Raw genomic sequence first — 22,000 nt, forward strand, 5'->3', positions numbered from 1 at the left:
TTATATGTTTAGTTACTGTCCACCTCTGGATAGTACACTATACGCTTAAGCATTATTGTCATGCAGAGAGCTTGATAGACAGCCTCTCTGGTGTTACTGTCTCTCTGGATGTCGTCACTGGCAGGAGGCAGGATAGGGTTGATTTAGATTTTCAGTAGCACACAATGAAGACAGAAGGCTCAGCTATCACACCAGCTGGTGAAAGTAATTTAGATTATAACTTCCTACACCCATGGGCTGTCATTCCTCAACAACGCAGCTTGTTGTGTTTAAGATATTGCAGCACTGAAGCACACTGTGCACACTGAAGAGATGAAAAAGCTATTACATTTTCATAGAGGTAAATGAAAACCCTTGGCACTGAAGGGGACTGTAGAAATGATTTGCTCAACATTGCACAGAGCGCAGACTTGTTTTTAGCACATCTATTACCTCTGCCAGTTATCAGAAGACTAGGTTATCATTTGGAGTAGCAAACAAAAAGTGTATTTTTGCTATTTAATATTTTAAGTTAATGTAACTGTTTCTGTTTTTTTGAAAATATTGTTTATCTGTCCTGTCATAGATCATTCTTGTTCCCATGTCACAGTATAAGACACATAAGATATGTTTTCTTGTGTGTGTGTGTGTGTGTGTGTGTGTGTGTGTGTGTGTGTGTGTGTGTGTGTGTGTGTGTGTGTGTGTGTGTGTGTGTGTGTGTGTGTGTGTGTGTGTGTGTGTGGAGGACTTCTAGGTAATGTCGCAGGTCTGAAACTAATCCAAAAAGCCTTGGCAGGACATTGTCAACTTGGTTGAAAGCCAACATCTGTCCTAAGCCAGAATGCAACAGATAACAATTATTTAAAGTCTATTCCATACAGTGGCTGAAAATATAATGGACATTTTCTTTAGCAAACCCCTGATGCACGTTTTAACAACATCCTCAATGCTGTGGATGGACCGTCTAAGCTTTAAATGTCCTAGGAAACACTTACTGCACATTTGCCTTTAACAAGATGACAATGACCTCTTCTCATAGACATGGACACAAGCTCATAATGGGAACACATTCATGTTTTTATTTTGTAAAGACTGAATACAGCTGGTGTTACTGTTTCTCCCTGTATGTACATCCAGAACAGTATAGCACATCTTGCCCCTTTTTGTTTCTATAGCAACCTGCCATAGTTACGCAACCCCTCTGCTCACCTGTGAGATGCCCAGCTGGGGCTAAACCAACCACTCAGATGTGATAAGGCATATTAGTTCATCAGCAGATTAGCCATGTGCCTGTAGTGTAAAAAACGACTAGAATACTTTCTGTAGATATAGAAGATATGTTACTAAGATTCATTTTATTTGAAGAAAATGTTTGCACATGTGTATTCTGCAATAAATATTGAGCATATATGACACAAGTCAAGTATAGAACATAATGTCTAATGTACAGATCTCTTTAAGGTGTGAAAATTACAGTGTGTGCATACTGCATCTGGTGTAAGAAAGAGGAGATTTGTTTAAGTAGAGAGAAAATTATTTTGTGCATCATGTGTGTGGTAGCAGGTGAGTATGAAGCCGCTAAACTTAAAGGGGTTGTGCGTGGATTACATTTCATGTGTTCCTTTTGCTCATATACAAACCATTCTTTACTAGAGAATATGTACACCTTCCTCTTTTCTGCATTTCTGTATCCAAGAGATTAAAGCTTACAGTATCAAAACACAGTCACATTATATTTCATATGTCATATTTCAATATATAATATATTGTATAGTATTTAGTTTATATGTCTTTTTTTCAAGAGTATAAAACCCAGCTGAAGATGGCAATAGTAAGATAGGCAGCGTTTATGATGTCTGGATCTGATTGGCTGAGATTGGGGGACCTCACACCAGTATTACATGGAGTCAAAGTCGTGGTCGTTGGGCTCGATGACTTCAGGGGTCATGACCCTGCCCATGAAGATGATGGACCCTGTGGAGTGGGGGGATGGACAATGCAAAGTCAGGTAAAATGACATATTTATATCAGCGGTATGTTCACATGCACCGAGATATACATACCTGTCCTCCGGTTTCTAATGACAAAGAAGAATGGGTGATCAGCCATGACCTGTGGGTACAGCACCAGGGTCCTGGTCAGGGCAATCATTCCTATAAGAGAGCGCAGACACAAACTTTACTTTCAACGGAGGGGGGCAGTGATTTATTGAGTTAAGTTTTCCAAAGTGATCCATTCATGCGACAACATCTTTTTTTTAATGTAATAATGTTTTTGATCTGTAAAAATTATGGAGCGAAATAAAAGAAAAAGTCTACCTGACCCAACAGCTCCCTCTGCCCCCTCCTCTGTCACCTCCAGGTAAGCCTTCTGCACGGCCTTCCCAATGAAGAGGTCCTTACCATCTGTTACACACGCACGCACGCACGCACACACACACACGCACACACACGCACGCACACACACACACACACACACACACACATAAAAGAACACAAATTATCACCCTGTCTTTACAATAGGGATCAGTCAGTCTGAGATGAGAAGATGGTGTGATGTGGAGTTTAATCTTAGAATGACACTCTTTTAGTCTGTGCAGAAGCAAACCTTTCAAGCTTAGGGTACAGATTGTTCTCACTGTTCAATACAATCACATAAGAAACCAGAGTACAAGGTCCCATCATGCAGGAAAATCCTGATGATTTGATGGAAGCATATAAAAACACTGTATCTTGCCTATCTGCCAGAGTAAGGCACGTCGTGTGGAGTTAAGGATCCTAGAACAATATGTGCTTTACAACTAAAAGCCCCGTACTTCCTGCAGATTCACAATATAACAGTTCCAACTGACCAGTCAAAAGAAGCTGTTTCGGACCGGGTCATGAATTGGGTTTGACAAGGTTTGTTAAGATATTTATTTTGGTTGGATTTACAGTTATTATGGAGGGAGCATTTTAGCTACTCATAAACTGAATCACCACTCTTTTTTTTCTTTGATGCATATTATCATAACTTATTCATGTCTCAGTCTTTCTAACTCTGCTGTATCTCTCTATCCGTCTCTTTCTGGATCTATTTTTGCCTGATGATGTGACAGCTCTGACCTGCCCACTCTGTGCCAGTTACCTTGGTTACCTTAGAAAAGTACTGGAGGCTACTTCACTGCAGCTAAGGAGCAGAAATACTAAATCAAATTCTCATGTTAAAGTGTTCTGTTACCATTTGGGTCTTATCCGTTTCTTTTTTGTTTTGTTTTTTTATTTTGGCTGTGGTGGGTTCCAACACAGCTGAAAGTTACCTGTCATAGCAGACAGATCAGCATCATTGGTGAAGATGTTCTTTATTCCAAGTTCCTTCAGGATGCTCCTCAGGTCAATCTTCTGCTCCACTTTGAACCTGTCAATATCGATCACATATTTTATAGTAAGTCATTAAAAAACAGTTGTCCGTATTGTTATGGCTGTATGTTTCCCTGTACTGTTCGTCCCTTTTCCCTTTCTGTTCTCCAGCCCAGGTGAAGCAACTAATTGCACAACGAGGCACACCTGGCCTCAGAGCTTAAAGGCCCAGTGCTGGCTGCAGGAAAAGAGGCATTTGGAGTTGGGACTACTGTGCTGCTCAGGCAGGGATTGTTTGTTGTGTTTTGTTTTGTTTCTAAGTTGATCTTTGTTATCATTTAGTTTGTCATGTTAATAATAAATCCATTGTATTTGACTTGTTAAGGTGTTTTAAGTATTTTAATAGGTCAATTTGTGGATTGTTGTTAGCCCTTGGGTTAGCCCACTTATGGTGGGGTGCAACAGTATGACAGTTACTGAGAGACATGCTTCTCAAACACATACACTACCAGGACCTGTGGACATGCATTAGTGGAGAATTGGAGTGGGGCTGCTACACAGGGAGCACACCAGAGCTGTTGGGGGTTCAGTGTCTTGCTAAAGGGCACCTCTCCAGCAACCAGACCAACTCTAAAACAACTGGAACTTGAACCATCGACCCTCTGGTTCCCAACCCAAGTCCCTACAGACTGAGCTACGACTGTCCCTTAAGTCATATATTTTTAGATGACTTGTGAGAAGTGGGCTGCAACATAAAACTACCCAATTGTGTATCTTATTGTGACTTTTGGAGATATTGCAGAAGCTAAAATCTATCAAACATCAACCCAATGATATGCTCTCCTTATTTTAAAAGAACATTTGACCATTCAACATTTAAGTGGCCTTGACCGTGTGGTTTTTGGCATTTATTTAGGATTTCTAAGATTAAGATTTTACTTTTATTGATCCCTGCAAGGGGAAATTTCAGTTTTTACACTCTGTAAGTCATGAACACACACATGCAGAAACAGGACCCTATGGACATACACTAATGGACAGAAGCCAGAGTGACAGAGCGGCCCACAGTAGGCACTCCTGAGCGGTGGTGGGTTTGGTCCTTGCTCAAGGGCACCTTGGCAGTGCTCAAGAAGTGATCTGGCACCTCTCCAGCTACCAGACCAACTTCCATATTTGGTCTGCACCAGGACTTGAACTGGCGACCCTCTGGTTCCCAACCCAAGTCCCTACAGACTGAGCTACTGCCGCCCAGACACTAAATGCAGGCTACATTATTTATTCTTGCAGCTGCAATGTTTGTGCCCTTAGAATTAAAAATCAGTTTTATGGAGAGCAATTTATCACTTACAGAAATAAACAAATCCTACAGGGAGTTCCAATTATAGAGGATGCAATTTAAAAATAGGAAAAATGCATCAGTGTTGTTAGAGCTCTTTCCACTAAATGAAAATACAACTTACACAGGGGACATTCTCTGTGTGCTTTGGATTCTGGGAAATATAAGCATTAACCAGAAATCCAAGATGTTGAGCTAATTAAGTTTGTATCTAGTAGCAAAGGCATGTTGGGGGTAAACTGGGAATACAGAACAACTTCTGGAGCAAAGTGTCTCCAAGTATACGAGAATGAATTTGTCAGTGTATGTGTGAGTCGTCACTCACCTAGGTAGGTAGACCTCCACCTTCTGCCGTTTGACATTGTTAGCCCATTCCTCCAGCAGCGCTGCCTTGATGATGGGCTCCAGGGATGCCAGTGGTACCTCCTGCCGGGGCAGAACGATCATCATGGACATGTCCTCTCCCTCATACGGCATCTCCAACACCTGGTACACGCCGCCTGCTTCCTGTGAGCCATCGCTGAACTCACCTGACCAGGAGGACACAGAGATGTAGGCATTAAAGGTATGCAAACACATGAATTGGTGCCTGCAGTAATGTTTTTTTTTTTTTGAGGATTAACCTACCCAATTGTAAGATATTTAAGCAGATAGATTGAATGTATTGATTACAAGGTGTGTGGTCCTTTTACTGATGTACTCATTAAAATCCACTGGTGCTTCACTTAAATGGCTTTAGTCACACTTGCTGTGTAAAAGGTATTACATGCGTACTGTTTTTATTCCTGTAGTGCTGAAAAGGCTCTGCTGAGATCTCAACAAAAAAAACAATTTCAATTTAGCAGGAAAGGATTGCGTGTCAGGAGTGTGTTTGCACACGACTGTTTTCAGGAAGGAAATAAATCCCAGTAGGGAGAGAAGAAAAGGGAGAAAGAGCTAATATCTTCTTAGAGTTACTCGAACAGGGGCTTAGAAGTGATATGTTGTAGCCTTGAGGTGGAGCTGCAAAAGACTTGCTCTCTCTACTGTGAGTAATTAAAAAAAAAGGATAAGATAATAATTCTTCACAAGACAAGCCAACAACGGTTCACTTGAATTAAGTGATGCAGAATACCGTAATCCTTTTATACACAAAACAAGTCCAACTAGATTTCAAATCTACATGTAAGATTACTTTACGGACTTTCTTTCCCTGAGACATGTTGATTATGGAGCAATTAACAACGCCCAATCTTACGCACATGGTTTTTCGTTTGATGCTGCTTAAAAGGGAAAATTAGACGAATAAGACTTTTCATCCCTCATTAACTTATACAGTATGTAACATTCTGTGTAGTGACAACTGGTGCAGAGTGAGGAAACATTGCAAAGAGAGAGAGGTGGGCAGGGCTCCACTGAACATTTTAATTTAACCAATATGATTGTGTTTCAAAAAGAGAAAGCAAATGCAGCCTTCCCTCCAGGGACCTGTCCCTGTTCTGCATTCTTAAGAACACACAAACACTCATTATGCTCATTACACACACAGCAGATCACACATTCACAGATTCCCTTGATCCTGAGTGTGTGAGGATGAGTCTGTGTGCACCATGAGAACGTAGGTGTATGAAATTGTGCCATCTCACTACAAACACTAAGACTGCACCAAAATAACCCAATGCGTCAATTTTAGCAGCAGTGCAGTTAGAATCTGTTTTTTTTCTATCTTTGGCAGTTCGTCAAATGACGAGAAAAAAGACAGACTGGAATCACTGAGATGTAACAGCATTATTAAAACAGCCTTGAGGACTAGGTAAACACAGGCTAGCACCTCACGATGATCTGTACCTGATACACAGATATATGATACAGAAAGTGCAAACATCTCAAAAAGCCACAGTACAGATATTTTCATAAAAAAAGCCTTAAATTTAAAGGGAAAATAAAACTTCATGATGACTTTCCCGACATGAAAACCAGACTGTAACATGATGCCTTTTACACATCTACATAATACAGCCTAAAAATAAATAAATCAGTTAGGTGGAAAAAAAAATGCAAAACCCCCCTAAACAATTAATGTTAAATAATATTGAAGCAAATTTAGACCCTTGTTATATCATTTCGTTTTTGTTTTTATAAGCCAAAAATGCTAACTTCACAGAGTTTTAAATATGAGGATGTACGGCAAGCAGATGCTGCATGGGTGTTGAAAAATGTTTTGAAAATGTTTGGAAAGAATTAGTCCCTCTGGCGCTCTTCAGTGCGGGGATCCAACTTAGAAGCTATTGAAGAGGTCTGAGGCTCTCAAGAGGGGTATGCATAAAGAGCCTTTAATACATCAGGGCTACAGATATATATATATGTATATGTATATAAATATTAGTTTTGGTAAAAACAAAGAAATACTTTAAGGATGCTATATTAAGCTGCAGGAATGTTTTTACTATTTTGTGACAAATAGATGAAGCAATTCATTTGACATGGTATTCGTCATCCTGGGGCTTTTCAGACTGACATCTGACGTGAACAATCGATGACAGTTGTTCTGTAATCCTTTTGCTGCTTGTCTCTGCCTTCATGATAACGGGTTTTCCTTGATTCTTCTTAAAGCACATCATCACCTGAGCTGTGAATGAAACCTGAGCTGAGTGTTTTGGCTGGTTTGGTTTAATTTTAAAGTCTTTTGTAATTAAAATATAACTTAAATATAATTTATATTAAGCTTATTGCAACAGTGTAACACTAGATATATTGTAAGGTTAGTTGCAGATCCATATTTTCTTTCATTGAAACAAAAGGTTTGCATGGGCATACATGTCATTTTATAAAAATGTAATATCAAATTGAAGCCTTTGTAATTCGGAACTGTATGAATGAACACAGACTGGCATATTATACAGTAGCTGATATCAATAAATGAAACAATCAAGTTTATCTGCAATATGTAACCAAATCAGGTGTGAACAAAATGTCCTTTAAATGTCTTACTATCTCATACACATGGAGAGAGTTTATACAAGTGAAAAAAGTTGTAGAAGCAGAGCTCACTGAGCAGAACAAACGGAGCCTTTCCTGGGAATAACCCTCCCAATATGAATATTTTAAATCTAAGATTAACATTTTAAATAACCTCCAGAAAAATAAAATGAAATTACATCTCCGTAAAAAAAAAGTTCACACACACACACACACAGTCCGTTCCCTACCGTAGTAGAAGTCTCCCTGTTGGTACATCATGAGCGTCTGGACCTCAGAGCCGTCGTCTTTGCTGAAGGAGAAGGTTCTGGTGTTCTCTGGCCTGAACTGGTTTTTCCAGGAGCCCCTGAAGTAGATGGCGTTCACCAGGGTCAAGCGGGTCACGCTACTGAAGTCCTCGGCTGAAAGCAGCTCACGGATTTTACCTGGAGTGAGGGATTTGTACGGTGTGTAAGGATATATACAAATGTAATATTCCAAGTAAAGCCTTCTGTGTTGCAGATTTAAAAGTTGTGCACACCGCTGGAAAGAGTACCATAAATGTGTTTGTCGCTGCTTGTCACTTTACATTATGCAGTGATTACAATGAAGTTATTTATTTAGTAAGCCCTTATTTATATCATTCCCTTTCTTCCCGCTTCCCTCTCTCACTCACTCTCGGTATGATTTTCCACCCAGCTGTTGATCTGCTCGGCAACGGCTGCTGATTCGCTGAAGTCTACAGTTTCCACGTCCGCCCTGAAGTACTTTCTCATCAGGTGCAGAAACTCGGGGTTAAAGGTGACGCCCTCCTGCAGGAAGAGGCTGTTGGCAAACCGGATCACGTAGTTGGTGTCATCATCTGACAGAGCTGCGGTCAGGTTCTGGAGCAAAGAGAACTCCACGCCTGGAGAACAGAGGGAGGGGTGAGTTAACAGAGTACAGACCTGTGGAAAAGATTTGATGCATGGTGGTTTTGAAATAAAATGTCTTTAAGGTCCTTCAATTGGTTTTTACTTTATCAAGGGTACTGCAATAAAGAATTTCTAAGTAAGAATACAAAAGAAAAATACGAAACATGTGGGCATGTTCCCTTTTTAAAAAGAGATATTTAGCACAGCAGGAATATTTAAAAGTGGCACTTCTTCTGTCACGGGTCATAGAAGTTTATAAACATTAAATTATGCTCTAGTTATCGCCCATCCTAAGACGTAGGTGACTCACAAGAGAAACATTAAAAACAGGACAGTCAATACTGAAGCAGCAGAGGCCAAGGCATTTAAAGGTTAGATTGGTTTAGCCAGAGAGAAAAAAAACAACATTTAAGCAACTGGAAAGCATCTTTCATTAGACCACCTCAGCAATGCAAAATCTTTTTGTAACTCAAACTCCACAAACCTAGTTTGTAATCCAGGCTTTTTGATAAGGAAAAAAAAAAACTCATTAAGATGACATCAGGGTTTTGTTGTGTAGACTTTTAGAAAACTGCAGAGAACATACCCAAAGATTTCACAGGCTGAGAAGAGCTCCTTGTGACAAGTTTACTAAACTTCATGTATAGAGTACCTCTTGAATTAAATATCAATAGATTTTTTTTTATAACTGCACATTTAAGTCAAACTTTGAACTCCTCTTAAGTTTCTCATAACTGATCCTGGTGATCTTGTGTCTCTGAATGTGTCTCTCACCTGGCAGGAGGTGGCTGAATCCCACCGCCTGTCGGATCTCCTCCAGTGACGTCCCCTTGGCTCCCAGCTCCACCATGCCGAGGGCCACAGCCACACTCAGCGGGGAGAAAATGATGTTGTCCTGATCCCCCACTGCCTGCAGCTGGTGGTACAGTCTGACCGAGAACTCTGATGTAGTGTCCTCCGGAATATCCGCCGCCCGGCAACAGTAGCGTGGAAACAGGATGGAGGGGAGGAGGAGCGGGAGGAGGAGCGGGGACAAAACTTCCAGGGTCAACATCGCAGCGCAGACCACAGATAGCTGAGGGAAAGAGGGATGAATGGAGGAAAAGGAAAGAAAAAGAGATTGAAGGGGGAAGAGAGGATGGGAAAGAGAATGAGGCACAAGGAAGGGAAACAGGATGTAAAATGATAGAAAGATGGATGAATGGATTAAGGGAAAGGAAATGATAGAACATGGGAAGGGGTGGGCGGCAAAAGAAGTGTGGAAGGAACAGATGAGGATGGAGAAAGGGCAAGATGAGGATCAGAAATAGGTTTGGAGAGGGACAGAGGCAGAAGTGGAGAGAGGAGGATTGCAGAGGGGAGAGAGAGGGGAAGGTGGAGAGAGGAGGATTGCAGAGGGGAGAGAGAGGGAGAGATAAAGGTAGAGAAGATTATCGCATGAGGAGAGAGAGAGATGAAGGACAAGGGGATTTTCAGAAAGGGGAGGGAGACAGAGATGAAAGGAGAGGGAGCGGGGATGTAGGATGATGAAAAAGAGAGACAGAAAACATCCGTCGGTCAATCATTCTGCCAATTTAACCGTGAGCACAGAAAAGGAATGTGTTTATGAAGAAAAATAGCTGGAAACCATTTGAACCTGTGAGCAGAGGAGAACCTAGAAACAGAATGACGACTTAATAATTGTTTGAAAAGTTCTTTAAAATGAGAAAGAAGGAACGTAGGGATTCTGAGAATTCAAAGAAGAGATAGAGGGGGGGAGAAAGAAAAGGAACAGAAATTACAGAGAAACAGAAAGAGATGGAGAGAGGGTGAGAATGCGAGACAGAGTGAGATAGATGTAATAAACAAAAAAGAATACACTGTAACTATACAGATGTACTGCTGACTGCAGTCTGTACTACTCTGAGCACATCTGCTAAATGAGCTCATGCATATTTTATTGCCATTCTTATCATCTTGAGTTAAATCAGCCTTTTTCCTTCAAATCTGACTTTACTCTCTCTCTCTCTCTCTCTCTCTCTGCATGTGAGCCTTTGTATGTTAACAAGCGACTTCCACTCTGTCTGAACAGAATGACTGACTGAGAAGAGGCCTCCATCCTTCCCCTCATCTCCTCTTCTCCCCCTCATCCCTGCGTCATCTATCATCACCCATCTTGTCTTCTCTATCATTTTTCTACTTTCCATACCTTTTCTGATTCCTTAGCCCTCCCTTTCTACCTCTTAAAAATACAAGGAATATACACACACTGCGCCATCTCTCTGGCGCTGTTGTTGCCAGGCAACATTGTTTTCTGCTACCCAAATAAATTAAAAAAAAAGCGGAGTAATGACATGAATGACATATAGTACAAATATTCAGAGAGATGGAGAGTAGAGAGATAGATGGGAAAAAAAGTTTGAAATATCACATGGACGCTTGTTTTGTTGTTAGTCTCTCTGCTGTGTTGTTGTCATTATACGGTTTGAAAAGAGGATTCTATTAGCAGTCCCACGCACGGCTGGAATCTGCTGGCTGCTTCTGTATGAGGGGGGACTGCAGGTGACTGTGCTCTCAATGTACCTGATTGTCAACAGCAACAACAATGGGCAGCAGCCAGGAAACGAGTGGACCATCCTGCTGGGTACAGTCCTGTCCTCTGCTGTGCTCTGGCATGTGACAAAGTATTTTCTCTCCAAAATAAAGCAGTCCTGCCTGAGGGACCCATTAATGTCAAATCCATTATAGGATTAGTTTTTCCATGTTTTTTTTTTTTTCTTTACTGTCAACAAATGCCTTAAGGAGACTAAATTAAGCAATGTATTGATTCTATTACAGGTGGGACAAAATATCAATAAGGCAATATATCCTCCTTCCTGACTAGTGTGATACAGAAAAAATAAAAAAAATATAGACTAAATAGATTTCCATGCAATTTGATTCACCCCCGCTGCTACTGCATGACATGGTGTTTATGACATCAATGAAAGTAATGTGACCGGCAGTTAAAAGCGGTCAAAAGTAGAAGACCGCAGGATAATGCCAGACAAGAACGGAAATAAAAAGGAGTTAAGAAGGGGGCGTCAGTAGCCTAGCCGTTAGCGCACGTGCCCCATGTGCGGAGACGTAATCCCACAAGCGACAGCCCGGGTTCTGGTCCAACACGAGGCTCCTTTCCCACATGTCATTCCCCACTCTCTCTCTCTCTCTCTAGCTGACTTCTAGCTCTATCTACTGTCCTGACTCTAAAAATAAAGGCAAAATACTCAATTTAAAAAAAGAAGTGAAGAGAAGAAGCATGAGAGGATTTGAAACTGACACCAAATTGCAGCGAATAAATATTGATCCTGGGCTTATCTTTTTAAGGGCTTATTGTTTTCTTAAGTTTATCAGATATCGAGATGTATCTTGATTGTCTAACAATATATCAATCCCGGCAGAGTGGCTGCACTGTTGTATTATCATTATCATGGGCCATGTATGGCATATTGTGTCGTCAGTAATCCTGTTTTGTCCACCACTAGATTCTAATCATCTGTATTTCTGCAGCCACAGATATCTGCTGTTTTCCACAACACCATTAATAACACATGAAGGAATACCACCGTAGACGAAAATTGAAACTATGTGAGTTTTCAAAATCAAATTCATTTTCAAAATGAGCACAGTGGCTCAGAATGATATTCTGTCATTGTTTGTGTTTGTGTCTTTTCATGTAACAGGGTATTCTAAGCATCAGCCTGAGAGCAGCCTGATTAAACAACACACACAGCTGTCCAGCTCTGCACTTTTCACAATTCACTGTAGCAAGCCCAAAAGATTTCAAAGTAGGATTTCTCCTTCTCTTTCGAAACACACACTGCCCCCGTCACTTCCACTTAATGTCCCTCTGAGCAGACGGTCAAGGTCTCCTCTTGTTTTTACTCCCTTGATAACTCTTCTGACAAACTTCTTTTGACAGCTATGGCACTGACCAAACTGTCAGATGGATTCACATCCACTTGAATTACCAAATGGAAAATCATTTGTCTCTATAGAGCTGCCTCACATGATGGAAATAAGTCACACAGCCCCTGACTTTTTTTGTTGTTGTTCATGTTTAAGTGTTCACAGCATTGTCTCAATACATTATGACCCTGATCCTATTTTAAAGAAAAGGCCAATATATTCTAAAACGATAAGGTCTTTGTCCGTGGTGGAAAGGGTCGGAGTGTCACGCTGAACGATTTTCGATCGTATTTAAGTTCAAATTTGTCGATATCAAGTTGGCATGGTTTCACAAAAATTATGGAAACTCTCAAGTGAAATAAAGTGGAGAATGAAGTCAACGGATCCGAGAGTAATTAGTTATTTGTGGACAGAATCAAGCAACATGTGGCATTTTTAAACACTCTTTACAAAAATGACCACTTCAATAATGATTGAAAAGAAAAATGATTTGTTCTCCCCAAAAGTACAATAGTTCAGCCTGAGAGCTCTTTGTTTTGAGTCAGTACTAAATGTGCCATTGTGCTGCTCTTCTTACTTGAGCAATTTTGGATATATACTAAATCTATATCTTCAAATCTTTGAGTTTGAGTAATGCATGCAGATAGAGGCACCCAGCTAGTTGAATGAATTACTTATAGAAAGAAAATGACTGACTACTGTTTTTTTTTACTTTTCTTAAAATTTAGCAAATGTATTCATTCAAGTTATTATATTAGGATAGCACAAATTAATCAACACATCAGCAATACACATCTGTGGAAATATGCTGGAAATTAGCACAAAAGCTACATTTCCACAGTAGTCCTAAAGCAGGTACTTACAAAAGACATCAAACATATTTACAATAACAAGACACCTCACAGGAGAGTCCACAAGGCAGCACGGGAAATGAACTCAAAATGCAAAATTGTGTTGTAATAAAAGGGCTGGCTGCCAAGAGTTAATACTGCATGCAATGAACCTCAAGATAGACACGTGCAGTATTGGTTTTGGTGACTGACTACTGAATGCAGAATGTAAAAAATGTAGTATCTTATTGTTGACTGCATCCATACACTGTGTCCAAAAAAGTGTTAGCCAAATCAGAGGAGGACACATTGAATTATGTAATGATGTTATATTTAATGATTTGTATGTGTAGGAGCCATTTTGTGTTTATCATTGGCATGTTTTATAATTAGATTGATCTGAATATATTATTTTCCAATAGGGACACTGAATGCACAGGGGCGTGTATATATAGTAGCACAGGTGACAGGAAAGGGGGAGCACAGACAGTTCTCACCAGACCGGCATTCATGTTTTAGACCAGCACTCAGACAAACTACAATTCATTCATTCTACTGGCAACGCTTCACTGGAAATGGTATGTTTTTTGTTCTCATATCTCCATCAAGTCACTTCAATAAACCTTCAACTCAACTTTAATAACGGCTGGAAAATCATTGTTTGCATCTGCGTAAGACTTCACCCCTACCTGTGTATCAATGGCAATAATTGGAGCAAAGGAAAAAAATGGAAAATTGCCATTACAGAATGCTTTGGCTCATTTAATAGCAGGATGCTTCATCAATTAATTGTAAATGGTAAATGGACTTGAGCTCGTATAGTGCTTCTGACTACTCAAAGGGCTTTTTACACTGCAGGTCACGTCTACCGATTCACTCCCACTCACAAACTGATGGCAGAGGCTGCTAAGTGAAGTGTCCATCAGTATACAGCAAGTGGCAACCTCTGGTGTTAAAAAATGAAGCACTGGAAGTCACGTACACGCCCCATCAAAAAAGCCAGTTTTTACAGCAGAAATGAACATGTTTACAGCCTTAGTTTAAATAAACCAAATTGATCTGATTAGCTCAAGTCTCGATTGCCCCAAACTGTAAGCCGGGTGAATTTTTAAATCACTCATCCATTTTGATTTTATGAAGGCTAGTCAAAATAAGGCATGTAGCTGACCTGACTGACAGGTGGGTGTGATGTAAAGGTTCGTCAAGAGACTTAAAACCTGCCTCAGCTCCAGCTGAGGCAGGTTTTAAGCTGGGAGCCATTTGAGGTTAAGCGTCTTGCCCAAGGACACATCGGACATGTGGCTGCAGGAGCTGGGGATTGAACCCCTCAACCTTGAGAGATGACCGACTCTACCACCGATCCACAGCCGACCCCAGTTCCTGGATAGTCTTTGTGTCTCAGTTGGCAGCGGTGAAAGAATTCTCAAAATGTATTCTCTAAATTCAACTAAAACAGAACATTTAGAAATAAATCAGCTCTTTAAAAAAAAATCAGATTCTAAAAGTCTTTTCAAACCTTTAAACAGAAACAGACACAGAAGTGGTGCTTTGGTTCAATAAGGATGCCATCATTTTAAGTTGATTCGAGCTTGAAAATGTATCCCAGAGGCAACAAAACTTCAGTGTTGGAAATAGATAGACTGTCAGTCACGTGTCTTCACCTACTCTGAGTTGTCAGCAGTGAGTCAGACGTTGCGGAGAGAGGGACAGATTTAGAGAGAGTTAGAGAGGCTGAGGGAGAGGTGGGGGCCGCTGGCAGAGATGTAAATGGAGGTAATGTTCCTGACCTTCTGAGCTGTGGGAGCTGAACTTTTCTGAGACAGACAGCCCTACTTTCTGTAAGGAAAGACGCAGCCATGCAGCTAAGCCAGGGAAAGTAGTGTGGAGCATAATTGTGAGTGCTCCTCTGTGTGTCTGTGTTCAAGTGTGCACGTGTGGGTGGATAATAACACCATGGGTGGCTGGCTATTACTTGAAACGGTGACACCATTTTGACCTTTTGAGTTTACGGCACTGTCTGAGAAGGAAGCCCACACTCGAGCCAAACTTTGGCTCCAATCCGCTCAGGTGGGGTTCCCAGCATGCCTCACAGGTAAGTAGGGAAACCCAAAACCTGTCTATAAAATGTTCCCCTGTGACTTAAAGAGCTGAATGTGTCAGGAAATCTCTCAGGGTTTAAGTTGCAAGGGCTTAATTCCGACAACATGATTAATTCCATGCAATTAAACTTACTGGCCTTTAAAAGCAGCCTCTAATCTGTCCGTGTAATCCTAATTCTCAGGCAGAATTAATCGCCAGTTGACATTTAGACAATTAAAAGGTGATGTTTCCCAAACCCACAGCATCTACCCCAAATCTTTCTGCCATTTAAACCCAACACCTGAAGGCGAAATGCTTCGGAGGCCAGGGGGAAAAATGTATCAAACATGGACATTCTTATTCACAGTGCACGTACACAGGTACACACACACACACACACACACACACACACACACACACACATTGAAAAACATACTGTAACTCCATAGACTCTTCCAAGCCAAGGTTACCAAGGCAACTGGTAGTGATGGACATTTTATGTTTTGCCAAGCTGACAGAGAGATTTTTTTCCCTTAAAAGATATCTTCCTCCTTCCATGTAGACAGATAAACTGTCTTTCCCTTTTTTTTCACACACGACTCAGCATTTTCTGTCTCACGGAGCCCTTCTCTGAGCGGACTTCTAACACCAGCTCTAGTTCTGTTTGACTTTTCCTGATGCACACACACACACACACACACACACACACACACACACACACACACACACACACACACACACACACACACACACACACACACACACACACACACACACACACACACACACAGAGGATTTTTTTTTCAAAAACAAGGCACATCCCCGCTTTTCTTCTTTCCTCTGAAGTGATCATTATGAAGCTACAGAAAAGTCCCCCAACAGAAGCTCCCCCTTTGCTTCAGCTCAAATCACAGCACAGTGCTACACTTATAGGCTCTGAGTACACTTCCAAACTGCTCAAGCTCATAGGGACTTTAACGAAGTCTGTGAAAGTGCTAAACTCCCATTTCAACCTGGCCTGTGCCTCTGGGAATAAACTGCAGAAAATGATGTCTATGATTCTGTCTTGCCCTAAAAAAGTCTGCATTTCTGCTATGGACGCTCTGCAAAAGATGGCAGGGGAAATCTGAATATGTCTAACTTAAAAAGCGCTCTGCAGAACAGAGATAATGGAGTCTGATTATCATTCATGACTTTCAAGTTTTCCTTGGAGGCGCCACAGTGCCCGCTTCTGCTTTTTGTTCTGTACTTGAAACGAGTTAAATGCAAGCAGGCATGCACACACACACACACACACACACACACACACACACACACACACACACACACACACTGGAGTGATCAAACCCACATCATTAATATCATATTTCCACATCTACAGTATGTAAGTGTCTAACCGTTTTTTTTTTTTTACAAATAGACACCTGTCCCTCACCCAATGTGTAGAATATGGCGGAACTTTTTCACAGGGAGGCTGCACTAAAGCCCAGCGCTGGGCAGAGCTGCAGTCTAGGACAAAGAAAGCACTTCCCTCTTATGGCGGGTGGGGACTTTCATTACTGTGCCTGATAAAGTGGCGACAATTCATCAATCAAGTCGACCTCTTTGCTTCACGCCTCTGGTTGCACCTACAGCAACCAGGCAACAGCATTTAAATTACCATACTGTATCATTATACCAAAGCAAATGTTGTTGATAAAGACCCAAATTTTGTGAAATTACATGCAAAATGAGTTGGTGCTTAAACTTATTTAGTTAGGAATAAGCAGTGGGAAGAGGACAAACCTTGTGTGTAAATTGTAATAGATGAGACAAATATACAATTTATTTTTCGAGATTGTAGATGGAAGACTTCACCTTAGTTATTAAGAACTCCATGATAATTAACTTTTTATATTCTGAAAAACTCCACTTTGCATCTTTAATACTACTTTTACTCCCACTCCAACGTGGTTTTGTAGAGGCTTGCGGTAAGTGTTTTATGATATACATGGCGGTAGCACAGTCCGAGGGACTTGGGTTGCAAACCAGAGGGTCGCTGGTTCAAGTTCCGATGCAGACCAAAAATACGGAAGTTGGTCTGGTAGCTGGAGAGGTGCCAGGTCACTTCCTGACTACTGCTGAGGTGCCCTTGACCAAGTCACCAAACCCCCAACAGCTCTGGCAAGCAGTGTGTAACATCTCTTCACGGGTCCTGCTTGTGTGTATTTATGGTCTATCTTTGTGAGGCGCATGGCTCTCAATGAAAGTGTGTAAACCAGAATTTCCCTCAGGTAAAGTATGTAAAATAAAACATCTGTGTTAAAAGAACATCTCGTTTCCCTTTTCTCATTTTACAAGGCAAGATATTTCAGCAAATTACTCTAAAATAAAATGTAGTCTACATGTGAGTTTCATTTAATCACAAATAATCCTTGGGACCAGAACAACTATAACCCAGTATGACTTTGTATCTGTAGACAGACACAGCCTGAAATATGTATACCAGGGTGACACATTTTATTGGGTGCTAATGTGAAAGGTGAAGCTTTATTTTGCTGCTCGTTTCACAATAATGTGGCTCTACGGTGGCTCAGCTCGGGCAGCATGCTCAATAGAAGGACCCTGACACTGTTACAGCTCAGTGAACATCAGCGGTGATTCATTTGATTATTTACACCAGAGCTTTTTCCTACTGCAAAATGTATTCTGTAAGAAAAAACTGTGATGGGCAGTTTTGATGATATTAGTGGTTGAGGTGAGGTGCAGGCTTAATAAACATAATCAGCTGTCAATAGTTGAACCTGTACACGCTCTTGGTTATAAACTAAGTCCCACGTAAGTAAAGTTTTTGTTAAAACCCAGAGCGTTCTATCCAGATCAGAGAGGGAAAGTAAAATGTGTCACAGATTATTATTCTTTGCTCTGATACAAATGGCCGTTGGTGGAGAGAGAAATAGTATCACTAATAGTGAAGAGATTGTTTATCATTTTAAAGAAGCCTTTATCCTTTTTTTATTTGCACAAATTTACATGATATGTAGATATTATGGATACATAATGACATATATCTTGGCAATTATTTAGTATTCTCAGAGAACCCTGTCATTGCAATATCAAACACTGAAAATGAACTTTTCCTCACAAACATTAGCTCCATTAAAAAGCTATTTCCATTAGTCTAATGTGACTGTGATGTGTGTCTACTGTAAATTCTACCCTGCACCGTCTATCTGTTCCAGTGGCAGACAGGAATCACCTTTCTGCAGCCCATAGGATGTTAGTTCAGTCACACCCTTATTAGAAAATAACATGACAAGCTAGGAAAACCAGCACGGAGTCCTGGGATGCTCACTGTACACTCCACAGAGGGCGAACAGAGGTTAACAACCCTTTATTAATCCTTGATAACAGAGACACCCACAGGGGGAAGAACACACACATAGATAAAACGGTATAAAGACAGTTTAATAGACTAAGAGAGACAGAGTGAGGATTAAAAAAAAGACAAATAGAGACCAAACAAACAAAGGAAGATACGCAGGAAAGACATTTGCACAAGTGAGGAAGCCATAAATAAAGAGAGCAAAGCGCACTGGAAAGCTAAGAGACAAGCTTCTGTGCTGATTCCAGCTTTGACTCTGAGCCAGAGATATCGAACATCCCCCTGCAAGATGTTTGCCTATACCCTATGCGCAGTCTGCCAAGACACACTCAACAGTTTCTGTCTTAATATCAGAAAACACACTCTTAAACGCAGACAACCATACGCTGTTAGCTGCAGCACTGAGTGGGAGCATGGAGGCTTTGAGCTGTAATTGGATCAGCCCCGGTATGGGGTCAGTGGAAGAGTGAAAAGACTGGAGGCTTTCTCAAATTCACTAAAGACCAGGGAGACACCAGAGAACAAGAAAGGTCACTATCAACTAGTCCTGTGGGAGGAACGTGTGCAAACATATATCTCAGTGTGTGTGTGTGTCTGTGTGTGTGTGTGTGTGTGTGTGTCTGTGTGTGTGTGTGTGTGTGTGTGTGTGTGTCTAAGTTAGAAAAGGAAACAGAAAATAAAGGACAGACGATAATATAAAAGACAGAAGTTGGCGGCATTCTTCGGGGGGTGGTGGGAGGGTTAGGTGCTAACTTATATATGCATGGAAGTGTGGACAAGTGAGCCAATCAGGACAATAATTGAATTTGACTCTGTATTTATTCTCTTCATTGCTGCTGTATGGTTCAAGTAAGAGGAACATATTGGTTTGAACGATCAACCATTTCAACCCCTCTACTCAGCGATCTCCCTCATTGTCCCTTTTTCAACACTCAGCACATCCCTCAATGAAATCAATCAATCAGCAGATCAATTCTAGGAACATCTGTGTGTGTGTGTGTGTGTGTGCGTGTGCGTGTGCGTGTGCGTGTGTGTGTGTGTGTGTGTGTGTGTGTGTGTGCGTGTGCGTGTTTGTTCATCTATCAACCTGCACATTTATACAGAGCGGACTAAAAGCTTGAATCATACTGTGTCATGACATCACATTAACGTTACATTTGTACAATCTTTTGTGGCGTTTTGTAATTTGATTTCCAACATTTTCACACCTTAAATTGGGACTATGTTAAAATATTGTAAGGTATCTATACATCAATTATACACATCCAAAAGAATGGAATTAATTTTAGAGGTTTCTTTTTGACTTTGTGTATTGATCATCTGTCACCAACACAGATGTATTTCATTTCACTTTGGCACATTTTTATACAGGAAGTTCATTTAAACTCCCTCTACTCCCTGCTTTAACTCCTGACCTCCTGCTTTCTACACCCTCACCCCCCCCTCTCTGGCCAGGATGAACCCCTCAGTGTCTTCGCAGCAGCAGGCTGTGCAGGGACAAACCTGCAACCTGAGTGTGTGCGCGGGTGCTCAGTGGGAGCTCATTTAGAAAATGTACTTTACCCGCCTTTCTTTTAGCTTTCACTAATATTCTGTTTATTTAATAAGACATTTTCATCAAAACATGAGTGATCATCTGTTTCAGAAAAACAAGCTGTTTAGTTTCATGGTGATCACTTTTTTTTTCCTTTTTTTGGGGAGGGGGGGGGTTATTTTGCACTGGAGCAAAATAAGTTTGATTCTAGCCTTGGAAAATGGTCACTACACATTTCCTCTGTTCTCAATGCTGAAGATTTTAATAAAAATGTAACTTCAATCCTCCTGCATACACACACACAACATGTGCACAAACACAAGGTTATGTTTGGTAGTCACACACTGTGCACGAGTGCTTCTCCCCTGCCTGCTCGTTTTGTTTCGCAAGGCTGATTTGAAAGACATTTAATTATTGAAATGCAATTAATGCAGCGCTCAATGGGAATAGACAGGACACACACGCGCAAACACCACGCACATACACTGACACCAAAGGTATAGCAGAGGGAGGAAACCGCAGCCATGGGAATAGAGATTAACCAGTGATTCAGATGCCTATGGGATTAATACATTGAGATTATGACTGAGCTGGATATTGTTTTTTTTCTGAAAATGGAGCAGCTATAACTACAGGACTAAATAGGATTTAGGAGGTCATTTTCTCAGCTGCAGAGGTAAAGAGCTCACAGAATATTTGAGGAGGACACTGAGTTGTGTTTTACTGGTCATCATTTTTGCCCTGTTTTCCTCACATACGTGTAACGTTCCTTTGATTTAATTGGAGTTGATATGTCTCTTTCAGGAAATTGGAAAAAAAAAAGTAAAGTGTTTTTATATTATGGATGAGGCTAAAACAACATTTTATTTTGTTTCAAGATGAACACACATTCACTCATACACAGACTGTGTGCTTATATAGGACCAGGCTAATACAGTCTGCCTCATTAATTCACTCATTCACTCATTCACACACACACACACACACACACACACACACACACACACACACACACACACACACACACACACACATTTACTCACTGCGCCTTAGCCTGTATTTCAAGGACAAGAATCCCACAGCAATACCTGAGCTAGTTTCAAGGGGGGGAAAACAGAACAAAAATAAGCCCTGCTTTTGTAGACCACCAACCAAAATTAAACAGAACTGGGTGGCGGACACACATTAAGGGCTTTATTCCATTGCATTGAAAAAAAATGTTTGGCTCAAATGTGCGTCTCCAGCCACCCCCATATTAAGACCCAACACATGTTGATTCTGACATAACAATCCCCTTTTTAAATCCTAAAATCCTCTTCTACCAGAACAGATCCCCAAATCTACGATAAAGCTCAAATGCAGGCTTTTTATTTTTTAATCACACAAAAGCACACCAATTGATGTTTGTTTTAGCTTTACTGCCGCGTCATTCAGAAAAAAAAAATTACACCCACAGATTCACCCGTTGTTTGTTATTGCATAAAATCGGTACTTACCGATAAACGGAGTAACGCGGGGATGGAGGATGCGTGTGGTGGGTTTCTCTGCTGCTCTCATCCAGAGCTGCAGCTCGGTGCTTGTTCGTTTGCCGCAGACCCCGCCCCCTCCACAACCATTGGTCCAATGAACGAAGACCAAAGAGTCTCGATTGGGAATCAAAACAACACTCTCTTCTGTTTCCGTCGTTGTTAGTGTGAGGTGTCGTTCACATGTTTTTGATACAAACAAGCGGTTTCGTCTGGCAAAATACTATCATTTAAAG

At 40.9% G+C, this 22,000-nt stretch overlaps 1 protein-coding gene across 2 annotated transcripts; it reads right to left on the reverse strand.

The window, feature by feature from the left end:
• Positions 1 to 1,035: 1,035 nt before the first annotated feature.
• On the reverse strand, positions 1,036 to 21,891 carry serpini1 (serpin peptidase inhibitor, clade I (neuroserpin), member 1). Of its 2 annotated transcripts, XM_065960735.1 has the most exons (10): positions 21,735 to 21,835; positions 21,282 to 21,331; positions 9,279 to 9,579; positions 8,267 to 8,497; positions 7,842 to 8,036; positions 4,979 to 5,183; positions 3,278 to 3,375; positions 2,298 to 2,384; positions 2,043 to 2,132; positions 1,036 to 1,953 (listed from the first exon to the last, which is right to left on the reverse strand). In XM_065960735.1, the coding sequence occupies exons 3-10, from the start codon at positions 9,556 to 9,558 to the stop codon at positions 1,877 to 1,879; spliced, it is 1,263 nt and encodes a 420-aa protein (XP_065816807.1). In that variant the 5' UTR covers positions 9,559 to 9,579; positions 21,282 to 21,331; positions 21,735 to 21,835; the 3' UTR covers positions 1,036 to 1,876. The 2 variants fall into 2 exon arrangements, with proteins under 2 accessions (XP_065816807.1, XP_065816806.1); XM_065960734.1 differs by lacking the exon at positions 21,282 to 21,331 and having other exon boundaries at positions 21,735 to 21,891.
• Positions 21,892 to 22,000: the final 109 nt, after the last annotated feature.

This window comes from Labrus bergylta, chromosome 11 (genome assembly GCF_963930695.1).
Source record: "Labrus bergylta chromosome 11, fLabBer1.1, whole genome shotgun sequence".
Lineage (NCBI taxonomy): Eukaryota > Metazoa > Chordata > Actinopteri > Labriformes > Labridae > Labrus > Labrus bergylta.

Bases quoted from the DNA above. Each gene is read 5' to 3' on its own strand.
- serpini1 (XM_065960734.1), bottom strand. From the start codon at position 9,558: ATGTTGACCCTGGAAGTTTTGTCCCCGCTCCTCCTCCCGCTCCTCCTC. The intron at 8,037-8,266 runs GTGAGTGAGAGA...CCCTCACTCCAG, and splicing joins GGTGGAAAATCATACCGAGA to GTAAAATCCGTGAGCTGCTT. The intron at 3,376-4,978 runs GTGAGTGACGAC...CGATATTGACAG, and splicing joins GTGGAGGTCTACCTACCTAG to GTTCAAAGTGGAGCAGAAGA.